This window comes from Microtus pennsylvanicus, chromosome 11, assembly GCF_037038515.1.
Source record: "Microtus pennsylvanicus isolate mMicPen1 chromosome 11, mMicPen1.hap1, whole genome shotgun sequence".
In the NCBI taxonomy this organism is placed as follows: domain Eukaryota; kingdom Metazoa; phylum Chordata; class Mammalia; order Rodentia; family Cricetidae; genus Microtus; species Microtus pennsylvanicus.
Window position 1 is genome coordinate 84,938,144 of NC_134589.1, and position 16,973 is coordinate 84,955,116.

At 43.3% G+C, this 16,973-nt stretch overlaps 1 protein-coding gene across 1 annotated transcript in view; it reads right to left on the reverse strand.

Moving 5' to 3' along the window:
* Nucleotides 1-16,973, reverse strand: part of Slit3 (slit guidance ligand 3) — a 593,809-nt gene that overhangs the window by 525,740 nt on the left and 51,096 nt on the right. Inside the window, exon 3 of the mRNA XM_075941332.1 lies at nt 12,303-12,374. Within this exon, the coding sequence (XP_075797447.1) occupies nt 12,303-12,374 (72 nt within the window). The remainder of the gene's footprint in view (nt 1-12,302; nt 12,375-16,973) is intronic.

Genomic DNA, 16,973 nt, shown 5'->3' on the forward strand with positions numbered 1-16,973 from the left:
CTCTCTGATAGTTGGGACCAAGACTAGAGATCACTATGGAAGCTGTTTGCTCCACCTAGAAAGCAGGTTTGCAATGTCTCCTCATTAGCCATGAGCTTTGTCCTTTTTGAGGTTCTGCTTTGTCCTTATGCATCAAATGCTTTTAAGTCACAAGTCAATTCTGAACTGAATTAGAGAGTTTTCTTTTATCTAAGAAAATGAAACGACGTCTCTCATTTTTTCTGAAAATATGATGAATTATACTGTTAGTTCTGAAACCGTGAAAGCTAATTTGTTGTTCATGTCATAGCCTCGTGTGTATGATGAGGGACCCGATTTCTTCCATTTAGTGACTCTAAACATGTCAGGTTTCTAGAATGCTGTCAGTGATTAGCCAACACTACAGTACGGACATTGGTTGTCTGACCAAGTCCTGTATATTAATTCTTGATCACCAGCGTGTCATTACTGAAGGGGGCAGATCCTATGCAGTAGGATCTAGTGCTAGGGCTTGAGGTCATTTGGAATTGCTCTAGAAAGTAATTGTGAGACCTCCCCTCTCTCATAGACCTATCCCCTCTCCCATATCCCTACCTGCTTTCCTTTATGTTTCCTACCCATGTACTGAGAAGTTTTGGTCTGCCACACTCTCCTGCTATAGTATGTGGCCTTGCTATGGACCCAGAAACAAAATCAATCAACCCTGGCCTAAAATTTCCCAAATAGTGAGTCAAACTAAACCCTTCTTCTCTGTAAGTTGATAACCTTGGGCATTTTGAGTTAACACATTTCAGAGAAAGGAAGTGAGCACACAGAATCACAGAGACGGCATGCCATCCCGTGAAACACAACAGCCTGCCTCAATCCCCTCTTCACTGCCCATGCAGGCTTGGTCTCACTGTCTTCCTTGGGCTGTGGTTGAATGAACCTTGTTCTCTCTGGGACTGCAAGGGAGACTCGTACCTGGGGTCTCAAGTTTTCATGCTAGCCTGCAGTCACTGGACTTGAATGTCAATATAGCTGAGCAGTCAAGCCATGGTTCACAGTTCATTTCCTTAAATAAAACTGTTAAATAATATTCTGGCAAAAATATTTTGGCATCAGAAAAGGTGCTGGAAGTCTGGCTTTCTTTCCACTATAAGTCTCTAACTGGCTGAATGTGTAGAGAATCCCGCCTTTAAATGCATTAATTTTATCAGACTGTGTTTGGTTCTGACTTCCAAGGCATTCAGGGTCCTTTCAGGATGGACTTTCAAGCTGTCTGTTATTTACAGAAGTCTTCTTTTGAATAACAGTAGCTCTCTACACTGCTATTTTTGGACCATTATTCTAGTTCTCTTCCTCAGATTCATACTGTAACTGTTAGAAGAATTCTGCCCAACGTCTATCTCTATTGGTTTTCCTGGCCGTTTAAGTTCTACCTACAGTGATGGCCTGTGGATTTAAAAACACTTTCCACCTTCCCATATCTTCTGAAGCACCATCCATTACAATTATTTTTTCTTGAATTCCATCTAGATGCATGTTTCAATTTTAAAAAGCATTAGCTTTGGGTTTGGAACACAGTTCTGTGGTAGTAGTTTTGCTTAATATGCAAAAGGCCCTGACCGCAGTCCCTACCTTCACACCTAATACCTTCTGTCCACACATCTACAATCAAAGTATAGTTTAGTAGGGATGACTTTTAAAAAATAAATTTTAGCTATGAAAATAGATGTGGATTTGCATTTATGTTGGGAAATTGTACCAAGAGTCCCATGCAGTCCATATCTAATTTCTACTAGTAATAATAATATATTAATAATGTTAATAAGAGAAATTAGAGTACATTTATCATCATTAAGCACTATTAATACACTATTAACTAATGCCAGTAGTTTTTTTTCTCACATGTTCACAGTTTTTACTTATGCCCTTTTATTATGATTGCTTCAGGTTCCTGTCTGAGATACCACATTCATTTAGTTCTCTTGTCACTGAGCCACCTTTGGCTATGACAAATTCTCTTCCTGTCTTTTTGATAACTGTAACAGTTTTGAAGAGGGCTCTACTGGATTGCTACCACTATAGCAAAATGCCTGAGATAAATAATGAGGATCAGAAAGGGCTACATTGTATCACGACGTGGAGTCCACATTCCAGGATGGAGTGGTCCCACCACTTTAGGCTTCTGACAAGGGTGGGACACTGCAGAAGAGCAGGCCCCTCGCCTCCTGCGTCAGGGAGTGAGGAGAAAATGAGAGCAATTGTGGTCCCAAAACTCTTGCTTAGGCACTCCCCGAAGGTTCTAAAGGCCTCTCATGAGGTTCTACCTCCAAAAAGGTCAACCATCTCCCAGTAGGGAAGTCAGGGGATGGGTGGGGGGCAAAGCTTAATACAGACTCTTTGGGGAATACTTATCCAAACATAGCAAGGTCTACTCGAGTATTTGTAAAATCTTTCAATTAAATTTTGATGGATTTTTTTTTCCATTTTTAAATTTAGATAATACATTTTTAAGGAGATCACGAATACAGTATTATTTTCTTCACTCCCTATCAAAGGTATAAACTATCAAGACGACTTGTCGCTATTGAAGCCAATCTTGATCACTGGAATGAGACAGGGTGTCTCAGATTTCCACGCTGTTAAGTTACTGTATACCCCTCCATGTGTTCTTTTAATGAAAGTCACTGTAACCCCACAGCTGGGGAATGCAGAGATCTGATCGTCCTCATACAGGGTAGAGAACCTGCAATGCAATGTAGAATTTGGTATAGGTTTCTCTTCTATTTATCTATATCTGAACGATTCTTCAACTTATCTATATTTGAGCAATTCAGGAGTTTCTTTTAGAATTAGGTTATTGTTTAATATTAATTCATTTATTCTGCTGTTCCAGTAATCCAAGATTTGGTACTTAAGATCTCTCTCTCTCTCTCTCTCTCTCTCTCTCTCTCTCTCTCTCTCTCTGTCTCTCTCTCTTTGTGTGTGTGTGTGTGTGTTTGTTTGTATATATAATCTATCTAGAATATATATTAATTTATACATAGAAGTTATGCAATTTTTAAGTATAGTGTGATGCTCACTGGCACATGAATATAACACAGAGCAATTGAGTGGGTAGCACCTCCATTACCATAGACGTTTGTGTTGGGAATATTTAAATTCCTTTCTACTAGGTATTTTGAAATATTCAATTCAATCCATTGTTTGTCCTCTTTGTTTTTGTTTTTGTCTCAAGCATATCCTTTATGGCACAATACATGTCATGCTCCAGTCCTAGAATAAACCATTTCCCCCTATTAACCCTATTAAGAATAGCATCACGCACCAAGATTCAAGAGCTAGGGCTACTCATTGATCCTACTTTGCTGTTGCTTTTGTATTTCCTTATTGATAAAAATCTTATATAGGAACTCCTGTATGTACACATTTTAATGGATATTTCTGTCTAAATTCAGTTACATTAGCTGAAAGCCCATATATTAGGTTAATCATGAGTTCATACCTATGTCCCCAACTCTACTCCATTTACTACAGGTTCATTCTAATATTCTCCATAGTTTGTCCCAGACTACAGATTTCAACAATGAGACGTGTGTCCCACCACCCGACATGCATCATTCAATCACAGTGTACATGCCTAGTGGTTTGTAAATTATTCATCTATGCCCCATGGGAAACGAATTTATCAACTAAACTACAGCCCTTTTGTGTGGCTCCTTTTGGCTTCCATCTTCTGGATTTCATTCATTTCAAAGCCACCTACATCAGAATCTTAGTCCATCACTTTCAATGTGATTGATATATCCATTCCTCAAGCCTGCAGTCACTTTCCACAGGGATATTTTTAAATTGGCATTCATTAAACTTCACTCCTTGTTCTCTAAAGTTTATGGGTTCTGACAAATGCACAGTGCTCCAGAGTCACCGTCTCAGAGTCACAGAGCAACACTCCACACAGCCAGCCCTTGTCCTCATTAGCCTCTCAAGCCTCAACTTCTTTCCTGAGTCCCTAGGAACTCAACTCTGTTACAATAAGACAGTGTTCATCTTTGTAAGGAACACTAAACTATCTTCCAAAGTGGAAATACCTTAAATATTTTCTTTGAGGAAGACTTGTTTGATTCTTTTATCCATGTCTGTTTTGGGAGGAAGGGGCAACTGTTTTTTTCTTTACTAGATTTTTAGGGACCAAAGGAGTTGTTTTCTCTCACAGTTTGAGGGTACAGTCAGTAGTGGTAAAGAAGGAAGAGAAACAGAAGTGCCTCTGGCTGTGGCAGCAAGAGTATGAAGCTGCTTGTTCAAGTACCAGCAGGTGAAGAACAAGCGAGAAATAGGCTTACGGTAGAGCAGGCTATAACCGCTAAGACCTAGACCTTTGCCATTCAACCACTTCTTCCCGGTTGGGCCACTCCGTGTAAAGGTTTCACAGCTTCCCAAAACAGTGACACTGCTGGGAACCAAGTGTTCAAACACAAGAGCATATGGGGAACAATCCCCACCCAAACTCTAACTCCAAGGCTCACAGCTATTTCCCAATGCAAAGTACACCAGTCCAACTTCAAATGTTTCTGCAGTCTGTAATAGTACCAAAACTGCTTCAAAGTCCAGAATCTCTCCTGAGACTCAAGCCATATACCTGTTAGCCCAGATAAAATAAAAGAATAAAATAAAAACACTTACACAATACCAGTACACCCAGAGATAACAATCATTTCCATACTGAAAGAGAGGAACGGAGGCATAAAAGAGCAGACCAGACCAAAGCAAGAAAATACAACAGAAAAAAACGCCAAACCCTTCTGTGTAAGACGCAAAGGGTTGCAGTGTTTTATTCCTTTGCATATGGATATTCTTATTTTCCCAGCACTGTTTGTTAAAAAGACTTCTCTCTCCACTGAACTTTGAAACGTCATTTATTTAAAAAAAAAAAAATCAATTGATCCTACGTGTGTGTGTCTGGGATACTGCATTGACTTGTGTTACACTGCTTCCCCCATCTCATCTTGTGTTGATTACTGTAGCTTTGTAGTAAGACATGGGGCTGGCTAGTGTCATCTGCCAGCTGTTCTTCTTCAGACACTATTGACAATATTCATTTTGAAATGCTTCTTTCATTTTCTAAATTCCTTTCGGGGTTCTTTACCCCTCCTTTCAAATCTTGCTTTTCTCCAGCCATGCCATTTCTGAGTTAAAAAAAAAATTCTGATTATATTATTTAATCATTTTTTAGGATCTTCATTCTTATAGCTAGTTTTGACAGCTGTTCGATTGTCAATGTTATTTTCGCTATAGGTTATTTTTGTATTCATTGTTTCCAGGGAGGTGATTATGCCCCATATTCTTTTTATGTTTCTAATTAGAACAACTTTGCACAATCTTCAGTATTAATCTTCTCTTTTCCTTTCCCATCCCCTCCTCTCTACGATGCAGCCTTTGCTGGCCTGGAATTCGTCATGCAGAGCCGGCTAACCTTGAACTCACGGAGTTCTGACTCTGTCTCCCAGGTGCTGGGATTAAAGGTGTGAGCCATACATCTGGCTTGTTTGTTCATTTCTTAAGTAACATAAATTTCCTTGAAATTATAGGAAGAAGGGCAAGGAACAGATACCTCACACCTTTCAGTCTCTCAAGTTAAGCCCTTTGTCATTGTAAAACAAAACAAAACAAAAACAACGAAAAATACAATCTTGGCGTTTTCAAGTTCTGGTTCCTCTGGTAGCTTCTGGAACTTTCTAAGTTCTCCTTCCTTCTCTGCTTATCTAACATTTTGGAAACTATGATATTGATACCAAGCCTTTCCTGATGTGGGGTTGAAAGCCTTGTTTTCGGGAGCTTGAAGAGTTTAAAGGAACCAGAGTATTCCATGTCTTTATCCCCCATCTTATCACAATTCCTCTGTAGTTGTTATGAAGGGGCAAACGGAAATATAGTTTGGAGCAGTTTCCTCAGATTCACCACTGTGTCCATGACTTTTTGTGTAGCTGTGACTATATATCCTATGACAATCTATGGAGCTAGTTATTTGGTTATGGTTTCAGAGGTGTCAGTCCATGTGGCAGGGAGGACCTGGCAGAGCAAGACACAAATAAAAAGCCTTGGAATTGTGGCTGTAATTTATATCCAATACCACGTCTTTATTAGCACTCAGGGAATGCATGTCCTAATCCCATTGGAACATGCTCTCTGGGTCAGAAGTTATTTAAATATATGACTCAGTTACAAACATTTTGAAACAGTCTTCTTACAGATCCCTTACTCTTTTTTAATATTTTCTGTTGTCAGAGACCGTGGTCCACATGATTTCAGTCCTCTGGTACTTGCTGAGCCTGCCTCCCCATTCTTGTCCTCTCCCTCACCCCTTCTTCTGTCCCCACTTCATCTTATCCCTGTCCCTCCTTCCCTCCCTCTCTCCCTTCTCCCCCTCACCCAGGACTGAACACAGGGCCTTGCATATGCTAGGGAAGCACTATACCAATGATTTACATCTCCAGCTGAGCCCTGCATTCTAATCAGGTAGGTAATAGTTTCCTATGTACTGTTCCTGCAGTGTTGTCTACACATCAATTAGAGCAGGGTTGCAAGATTTGTTATTAAAATATTTGTTTGTTAATAATTGTGCCTGTTTTGTTTCTTAGTTATGAGAAGTAAATATAATAATGAGCCTGTTAATTCTTTTAGTGCTATCAATATTTGCCTTGAATATTTTCAGGCTATGGTTTTAGCCACATACATAGACTCGTTATATTTATTAACTGTATTTATCAATATGAAATATTCTGCTTTAGATCCAATAATGTTCCTGTATTACAAGAAGACTCTTTTATTCAGTACATTCTGTTGGTGTTTTCTGAATACTACTTCCTACATTTCTATTTTCCAACCTTCCCCCACCTTTATGTTTAATTTATTTTTAGAAAATTATGTAAGTATCGGGGTGCAGGGGAGACAGCTCAGTGGTTAAGAATTATTGCTGCTTTTGCAGGGGATCTGAGGTCAATTCCCAGCATCTACATCAGGGGGCTCTCAAAGGCTCTCCAGCTTTAGGGGATACCCCAACACTTGCACTCATATGCCCAAACACCACAAATACATAATTAAAAATAATAAACTTAAAAAAAACACATGAAGGATTGTATATTCTTAAGTTTACCACTCTGTGTGTTTCAGTTGCTGGCTTAGCCATCTACGTATAACGATAATCTTGCACCTGCATTTGCACACAGAACCTGACTCTCACTACCGTCTATCCGCCCCACTTCTTCTCCAGTCATTTTTCTCCCCTTTTATCCTTCATTTGAATTAGCGATAGAGTTTGTCACATGCCTCCCTCTCCCCTCCCCTTGGCTATTGCATTCTATACTATGCTTTTAAGAGGCTGTCCTGCTGATTCTAGCAACCATCCTCGAGTTTAATAAGGCAATAAACATTAACGGCATCACCACTTTGTAGATAATTAAAGGAGCTCCGATGATCTTAATTCTCCTAACTATGGTGGTGTTCTTGCTATCCTGGGCTGCTTAAATTAGACAAATCAATGGCATGGACTTATCTTTCATGAGATGAGGAGACTGGAGTGGCTACCTCAGGGATGGGCTTGTCTATTTGTTTCCCCCCTGGTTTCACTAAGCTTCATTCTCTTGGAACGTTCTGGAAAAAAAGAACTGGGATCTACCTAAGGCAGATTTGGCGTAAACATACTAGGAACGATAGTTCACAGCAATGGTCTGAGATTTCTATTTCATCACACCAAGGTCACGCTGTGACGTGTCTGGCATGCTACCTCTCCCATCATGAGGACTCCTCCACTCTGGCACCAGTGAGATCTGGGGCTGGAGAATTCTTTCTTGGGGGATGTCCTAAGTACTTCAAGATCTGTCAGACAGACTACTGGCCTTTACCCCCAATTGTAAAAATCAAAAACGTCTCCAGACATCACCAAGAATCCTCTTGAGGGGAGGGGGAAGTTCAGTCCCCGCTGAGATCTATTGGTATAAAATAAAACATCAAGTATTTTTAGTAAATACCCCTTAAGTATCTACACTTATTCCTTGTTCAGGGCTCTAAAACTAGGAGGAGCTAAATGAGCCATAATTCTACCTACGACAGAATCATTGTTTGGGCGAGAAACAATATGGAAAGAGAAAGTGAAGGCATGGTGCCCAACACTACAATAGGGATAGAATGAAGCAACGCACCACTATCACAGGAAGGTGTGTGAGTGTGTGAGGGAGATGTGCAGACAGCCTCATCAGAAATGTGGCAGGATTAACAGGCCATGGAATGTTGGGGGGTATTATTTTAAGGTGTGTGGCTTTTATTTATGCAGCATTTGTTCAACTCTGTGAAGCTGTGATTCTTTGCCTGCCTAAAACACCTGATGGTCTAACAAAGAGCTGAGCGGCCAATAGCAAGGCAGGAACAAGGATAGGCAGGGCCACCAAGCTACACAGTAAGCCACGAAGAAACAAGTATAAAGAAAGGTGTACAGAAACAGAGAAAGATAAAAGCTCAGAGGCAAAAGGTAGTCAGGATAATTTAAGAAAAGCCGGCAAGAAACAAGCCAAGCTAAGGCCAGGCAATCACAACTAAGAACAAGCCTCTTTCAGTGATTTACCTGGGAGCTAGGTGGCGGGCCCCCTAAAAGACAAAAGAGTAAAACACGACACAACCATGGAACCTTTAAGAGGCAGGACCAAGTGGGAGGTGATAGTGCCATGGTGGGGGGAGCGGGCAAAGAGGACACAGATGACTTCTATAAGAGACTGATACTGGCATGGGAAAGTAAGTTTGCTGTTCTCCTGAGATCAACATGTGTTTTGTTTGTTTGTTTGTTTGGTTGCTTGGCTGGTTTTTGAGACAGGATTTCTCCGTGTAACAGTCCTCGCCGTCCTAGAACTCACTCTGTAGACCAGGCTGGCCTCGAACTCACAGAGATCTACCTGCTTCTACCTCCCGAGTGCTGAGTTTAAAAGCATGCACCACCACCGCATGGCTTCTGAGAAAAAGTTTTTTTTTTTTTGGTTTTTTGCTTGTTTGTTTTGTTTTTTAAAAAAAGAAAAGAAGAGCAAGCCTGTGCCCTCCTGCTCCCTGGCTTCTTACCTCCCTAAATAATCCATCCTCCTTCTCATGTAAGCTCCCACCAGAGGCCCTATGGGTGGGGTCACCCAATTTTATGTTGTTAGCCTCCAAAACTATTCATTTAAATCAACTTTTCTTTATAAATCACTCAGCCTCGGTGATCTGTTATTGCAATAGGAAATGATCTACCAGAGAGGGGTACCTAAGGCAGTCCGGGGGTCCTTTCATGGAGGAAAGGACTTCCAAGTTAGGACTTGAAATTTAACACCCCCCTTCTCTCTCCCAGTGAGCCCCCAAGAGAATAAGCCAAGAATAAAACACTCAGAATGGAAATTATCCCAATAGATTTACTTTTTAGGCTGTGTTTTAGAACAGAACCAATAAAAATATTCTATTATGCAACACAGAGACATGGGTAAGGAGACCCTGGAGCGTGCTACAGATGGCACAGCGCACAGCCTCCATCTACTTCTTCAGAGGCTAATGGGAAATATATGGCATTTTCTTATTTCATGTCCCACAGTGTGACTGAAAGCAGACTGCTGAATAGAAAGCAGATTGACACCAGTGAGGATTCATCTCTCTCTCTCTCTCTCTCTCTCTCTCTCTCTCTCTCTCTCTCTCTCTCACACACACACACACACACACACACACACACACATCCTCTCTCTCTTACACATTCTCTTTCTCCCTCCCCGCCTCACATACACATACCCTATCTCTCTCTCTTTCACCCTATCTCTCTCATACATACTTTCTTTCTCTCCTCTCTCTCTCTCTCTCTCTCTCTCTCTCTCTCTCTCTCTCTCTCTCTCACACACACACACACACATACACACACACACACCTACCTTCTTGCTGACTCTGATGCCTATCAAATGACAGAGACTTCCCATCTTCCTGCCCAAGTACCTCTCCAAATCCCTCCCTTGCAACAGAAGTCAGGCTGGCTACTACCCACCAACCTTGCCCCTGCCTCCTGTCACAGAACTCGGTCACTTCTGTCAGTATTCCCTGCAGTTTAACTACAGCTACATGGTTAGTTCACAGGACGTAAGAATAGATATGGCATACTTCTTCCCATGCTCACATGGAAACTTGTGGTGCCCAGTGCTCCATGCCATCTTCCCTACTCTCTGACTTGATATATTTGTACACTGCAAACCAAGATTTAAAGATGGCAGAATCAAGGCATGAAAGATTCCTGTCCTTGAGCGTACTTTAGAAAGAGAGAGGGGCCCTAACAGGAATGTCCATACTGAGTTTGCAGGAATTAGAAGTAAATTTCCAGTGTGCTAAGTCACTGAGATTTGAGGGTTTATGTAGCATTGCAGCTAGCATTACCCACCTCATATACCAAAACAGACAAAGAGCCAGGTTTGCTCAGCAATTGTAATCCCTTCCGGTCCCCAGGCACGCATGGTATTTTGGCCTTGCTCACCACTCCGAAGCAAGGAGACCTTTGCCAGAATATTTCCTTGAGCCTCCCTGGAGTTGAATGGGTACTTGAGAGGCTGTTTGCAGGGCCACAGCTAAAGCTCACACTTCATCTAGTGTCTGCAACACAGGGATATGAAAGGACGCGGGCTTTGATGTCAGACAGATGTGGCTTGGACTCCTCCCCAGCCCTGACAATTCCTTGGCTTACTCTCACTGGGCTTTTGTTTCTTCATCTGCAAAATGAGGGTAACGACACCTCATTGTTGCTTGTTATAATTTGGCAGGGGGAGTAGAATAAAAGAACGGATCGCATGTGAAACACACACAGAGTTCCCGGTGTCTCCAAAGCCCTCGTTAATTCCCTCCCAACAACCATGAAATTAGCAAATTAAGAATTTATTTACCCATCTAATCACAAAACTAAGCAAGAGGAGGCTTTTTCACACCGGACCATATGTTTATTTTTCTATGTAAATGTTGGTTATTTCACAAAGAGGAACAAGGTTTAACAAATACTTTTATGGGTTTTTTTTTTTTTTGTTCAAAAAGGGAGAACTTAAATTTTAGGAAACTTGAAAATCAAACCATAAACAAAGATAACATTAAGTTTTTAAATAACTTTTTTCTCTTACTAGAAATAAATGTCGTATTTTCAAATTAGTGATAGCAAAATCCATGCTGGAGTTTGATCCAGAAGAAAACAACGGATAAGACAGTCCACACCACAGTGGAAAGAAAAGTGTTTTTCTGGGATATATTAATCCCCACGAGACAAGGACCTTCCCTGATGCCATGTGGCCCTGGATATAATGACTTGGAGAAAGGATGACACATTACACAAGAAAGAAAGTTGGGTCGGGCAATCCATTTCACCCAAGCAAGGCTCTAAAAGCGAGCTTTGGCAACAGGATGGAAAAGCAGAGCCACGGTTTTTTGTTGTTGTTTTTTTTTCCAGGTAAGCTGGCAGAGCCGTGAACTGTTGCAGTCCCAGCCCCCAGTACAGAACGAAGCTGAAATGTCAGGGCAATGGGGCTGCAGCGGGAGGCATCGATGAGAGCCGCCCACCGGCATGACTAAGTGCTCTTAGGGACAATCCCCACTCAGAGGGCAGAAAGCAAATCTCCAGATGTTCTGAGCTGTCAGCTATGATTAACTGAGGAAAGGTGAAGCTGACCACTTAACCATCTGAGCAACCTTCCTCATCACAACGACCCCAGAGTTCTCTGCAAAAGCGTTCACGGGTAAAATAAACGGAGGCCCCATCCAACTCTGAGCCCCACTTCTTCTGCTGCCCACCCTCTGATCAAGTCAGAACAGCGGCCTATTTTAAACCAGTGGCAATGTGTTCTCTCGTGGAAACGTGTGGGTTTCCAGAGACAGGCTGGCGCTCGGAAAGGCAGGCACGCGGAAGGCTGCGCCCACTCGCCCATCCTTCCTCTCCCACAAGAGTTTCAGGAGGAGTCCCAGGAGGAGAAGCCTAAGCAGTAGAGGACCTGCCGATGGCTTCCCATGACATTAAGCTCACTCCTATGGGAAAGGAGGAGCTGAGGTCTGGGTGGAAGCAGCCCCATGTGAGAAAAACCGAAGGCTACCTCTAGCCCAGGAAGAAGAATTCTAGCCCCCGATGCAATGCAGGCCACTGTATCCTTTCTAGAACAATTGATACGGATCTCGGTGCCTCTGTAACAGGCTTCAAAGCACCCTTAAATAGAGTAGAAAACATTCCAAGGTCACAAGACTAATTTACAAAAACAAAACAAAACAAACACTGATTTGCTGATTTTTTTTTAAGGATCCAAGGCTGTGCTTTTACTTACAATCGCTCCAGCTGCTTCAGATCCTGGAAGGCGCCTCTCTCGATGACGCTCACCTGATTGTCTTCCAGATGCCTGGAATCAGAAAGGCAGCCAGGGTCAGGGACTGAAATAGTCAGGGGCCTCATCAGAGGCCTTAGGCTGTGCAGCCATATCACATATGCCCTCCTAGGACCCCGGGGTCCTCCCCACTGTAATCATTCTGTTGGGACAAAAACCACTGCATCCCAGTGTGGTGTCACGGTAACCAGAGTTTCGCCGCCTGCACACGTCTACCTGACAGATTGGCTTCCATGTCTCTATTTTAAGAACGTTCCCAGCAAATGTGTCCCCCGCCCCCCATCTCCAGAGAACTGCAGAACGTTGCACAGAAATGGAAGAGGTAAAGCTGCTCCTTGGAGAAACCACGTACATCCAACACCTCTTCCCTCGGAGCTCCCTCCTCCAAGGATTCAAAAATACTTCATTGAAAAGGGCCTTCCTTCCCTGCTCAACTTCACAGAAAGGACAGAGTCACAGAGAAACAGCACTGTGCGGAAGACAGCTAGCCAGGACCCAGAGAGTCCCTCAAGCACGGCCAGGTTCATCCCAATCCCCTAAAGATAGCAACCTCACAGAAGTCATCCCTATGCCTGGCTACAGGCTGTGCTGTGCCTCTAAGTTCTCCCAGCAGGTGATTATAAGTCCTAGTCACTCTGCCTAAGTGAGCTTGATCCACGCACGGGGTTCACCCTAAGAGTTGACCATACAAAGAGACATTTGTTTCCGCAGTTTACCAAGGGGGCGAGGGAGAGTTTAAATTAGGATTAGTTGAACAGGTAGGGGACACAAAGATGATGCATGGATTCTGGGTGGGAAATGGGCCAAGAAATGACAGGGACTGCATTGGGTGGCTGCGTGGGATTTGGGGGACGTGCAGCTGCGATTGAAGGCTGTTTCTTGGGAGGAGGAGGAGGAAATTAAGGAGAGCCCCAGTTTCCTCTGGAATGGCAGAAGCATGGCCTAGGGAGGGTCTATCTTCATTCCATAACAGACCTTCTACAATGACCCCACCTCTTGGGATAGAAGCATGGCCTGGGAAGGGTTTATCTTCATTCCATAACAGACCTTCTACAATGACCTCACCCCTTAGGATAGCCTAACCTCTGGCATGTTTTAGGCTTAAGGGTCAACCTGCTTCACTGGGGAAATCCTCTCTTCCCAAAGATTAAAGAAGAGAATCTTACTTCCTCATACTCCCAACCCAGCACCGTGGCCTACCTGTCAGTCTAGAATGAAAACCACAACTGTGGGGCCAACACACACTGACTTTTCCATAAAGGAGAAGGAGAGTCAATGATGTGAGATTTCTAGCAGGGAATGCAATGATAAGTCATTAGGCTCAAATACGCAACACATTTGTGTGTGCAAATATTAACGGGCCAGGAGGGGTCAGCCTATTCATCGGAATCCTCAACCTCTCAAGCCTTCCCATTTATGTGACTTCTGTCCCTGACAGGCCACTTCCATCCAGGTCATTCCCTTAACAGGTAAGAACGGGGTAGCTAAGAGACTTGCCCGAGGGGAAATCACAGAGCTAAGGAGAGGACTTCCGAGCCCCCAGTATAGTTTAGGATCTCTGCCTTCCTTCTTACTAGATGGTGGTGTTGTAATGAACACACTAGCCATTATCCTTAAGACTCAGTTTCATCATTTGTAAAATACAGAAAATAGGACACCACAGAAGCACTTAGAAGAATAAAAATGGATTAAATAGATCACGAAACCCAGCGTTTTAAGTAATAAACTATAATTTTTAATAAATGTTCCTCCCCTCCCCTCTCCTTCCCTCCTCGTCTCCATTCTGCCATATGGCAAGGAGGCCCCGGGAAGCTAACAGACTTTTATTAGCACATTTACTATACAGGCTGTCAGTTCGATGCTAGTGACTAGGGGGTTGATCAGCCAGACTTTTATAATCAATCAATCAACTAGCACTCACTGTCATTCTTCTCCAATTAGATCAAGGACTAACTCGAGAGTAACTGAGTGTCAACCTCCAGACCTATGGAGGGGCTTCGCTCTGACCTCCTAGAACGTATCTCTCAGCTTCGTGTTCATTACGCTGACAGAAACAGAGATGGGCGATATCTGCATGCGAGCTTTCTCTCCCTGCTCGACCTCGCTCAGGCTCTGGGAAGCTGGCCTGCAATGACTTTTCCAAAGAACGTCTTGGCTTCTACTTACTGTTGGCTTCAGCCACTGGGTTTTATTAGAAGGAGCTGGGAACCGTGGAAGGACAGCGGGGTCAAGAAATTTGCCCTTCGATCAAACCACTCCAGGGTGACTGCGTCCCTCTACTTAAGACACAGCTGCTTTTGTTGGGCTCGAAGATCAAGTTGCTCCCATCGCTCCCCAATGCCTCGAGGCAGCTGTGGCTCTGTTCTCGCTAGCCTGAGGAACTGGACCATCTCATCCCACCCACACTTCTGTCAACGTTAGCTCTCCTCACCTGCCCCTTGCAGTACCCTCTGTTCCCTGCTGGAAAGGTATCCAGGGTCCTTTTCAGACCGACTTCCTAAACTCATCCAAGTCCAGCCTCGTGCCTGGCATTGAAAGGCCGAGGAAATACCACTCGACAAATAATAGCATCTGTCAGTGGATACGTGAGCCATGAAACCTGCAGGGAGACGGCAAGTAACACTGCAAGCCAGGGGCACGTAAGAAAGCTGTTGATCCAGGTCCTAGTTTACCAGCCAGACATGGGAGGACGTGGGATCATGGTCAGGCTAGGTTTTCGGTTCCCACAAGAGCTGTCCAAGGCCGGTGTCTGTTCTGAGTTAGGGGGACACAGACTGTGTTCATTTCAGCTCTTTGGCACTTTTTTCCTTTTTCCTTTTCTCTTCGCTAGATTAGAATCGGAAATGGCCCTCCTGTGATGACGGCCGGGGCGGAGTTTAAAACTCTTTTATTAACCCCATTTGGGATAAAGCTGGCTCCCACATTGTGAACACAGCAAGCCCTTAAATGGATTACTCAGAAAAAGGATACAATTGATACCAACAGAAGAGACTTTTCCCTGCTCCCGACCTGTGGGAGAGATGATGGTTGCAGGCAACACCTACATCTCTGCTTCATTTAGGGGAAAATCACCCTGGGATGGGACGGAAGTTCGCCAGCCTCCCTTCTCTGTTTACCCATTCACCTGCACCATATCAGCAGACAGAAGACATTCTGCATGGAAATGGGGGGCAAGTTCGAATTATTCACGACGATCGAGGCTTTTATTGCTTCACCATAAACTGTAAATAAGAAACAGACATGAAGACTATGCCAGCATGTCATGAAAGCTTTTCAAAAGAAAATTAAAAAAAAAGAGAGAGTTCTCTAAGTTACTCAGCTGAGAAGAATGGATGGAAGGGAAATACGATTAAAATGTTTGGATATTTTATTGGTGTTAGAAGGCTTCTCCGCTATTCCACCTAGAGGATTTCTTTCACTGAATTAAAGGGCCACTTGAAAGGAACTGTCTGTGAGCTGATAAGGGAGATAATGAAACAGATCTATTAACAGTCGATAAAAAAAAAGGAGTAAAAGGCATTTTGGTATTGCTTATCAAAATAGAAGAATGCGCCAATTAACTCAAAAGATAAACTGTAGTCAAAGGAGGGTTGTAGACTCCGCGGAAGACATTAATGTCATCTTTTGTGATTATTTTAAACTTTCTATTTGCAGAGAGCAGATATGGAAATTGGAATTTTTATTAGTCTCTCTGATGCAGCAGTAAGAAAATCAAAGGGTTATTTTTGACTTGGTTAGAAAATGAAACATTAGGTGAATTTTGACTTGTATGAAAAAACATCTCTTACAGAAACAAGTGGAAGAAATGGGGCAAAAAAGACAAAAAGAAAAAATGCCTAAACACAGTTCTGCCTTTTAAGCCAGCAAATGACCTAGAAGCAGCAGTCTCCTGCCTTGCTTTTTAATACAAAGTACCCTAAAACTGAACCATGGGATCCCCCTGTACCTCTGTCAACCTCCCTACTGATGGACGTAGACCTTATCAGAGCAGCTACTCGCTTGACATACACACAGGTGCTCAGAGCACAGGACAGGCTTAGTTCAAGGTAGGTCTTCACTCTGAGGATAGCGAGAAAAGAGGTCCATGGGGGGAACATCTGGTAGCTGGAGGCCCTGCATCAGATTCCCGCATCCCTGTGCACTGGTCCCCAGTACCACTCAGGCGACACTCTGCACACCAGAGCTGCATGCCCTTCCCCTCTCCCTCCTCAAGACCCCATGCACTGGAGCTGCACTTCCTTCCCTCTCCTTCCTCCTCCCCATCCTCCTCCTTTGTGAGCACAGAAGTTCTGCATGCATTCTAGTTCCAACTGCTCTGTCGCTCACGATGTGGAGCTGAGATTTCTGCTGTTCCCTCTCCTGCAAAGAGGGGGCCATAATAACGCCAACCTCATATGTTCTATGCTATGACTAGGCACCGTGTCCACGGTAAGTAACCAAGAAAATGCTGGTCACCATCAGCCTAAGCAATATTACTAATGCTTCTCAAACAACAGGTCCACATTACCAAAGTTCTGCTTCACAAGTGACAGGCAGTAATCAAACGCTGCTTGGGAAAATGTCAAAGCCCTGAAGCGCTCTGTGTATAACTAGAATTGAGAGGACTTTGAAGCA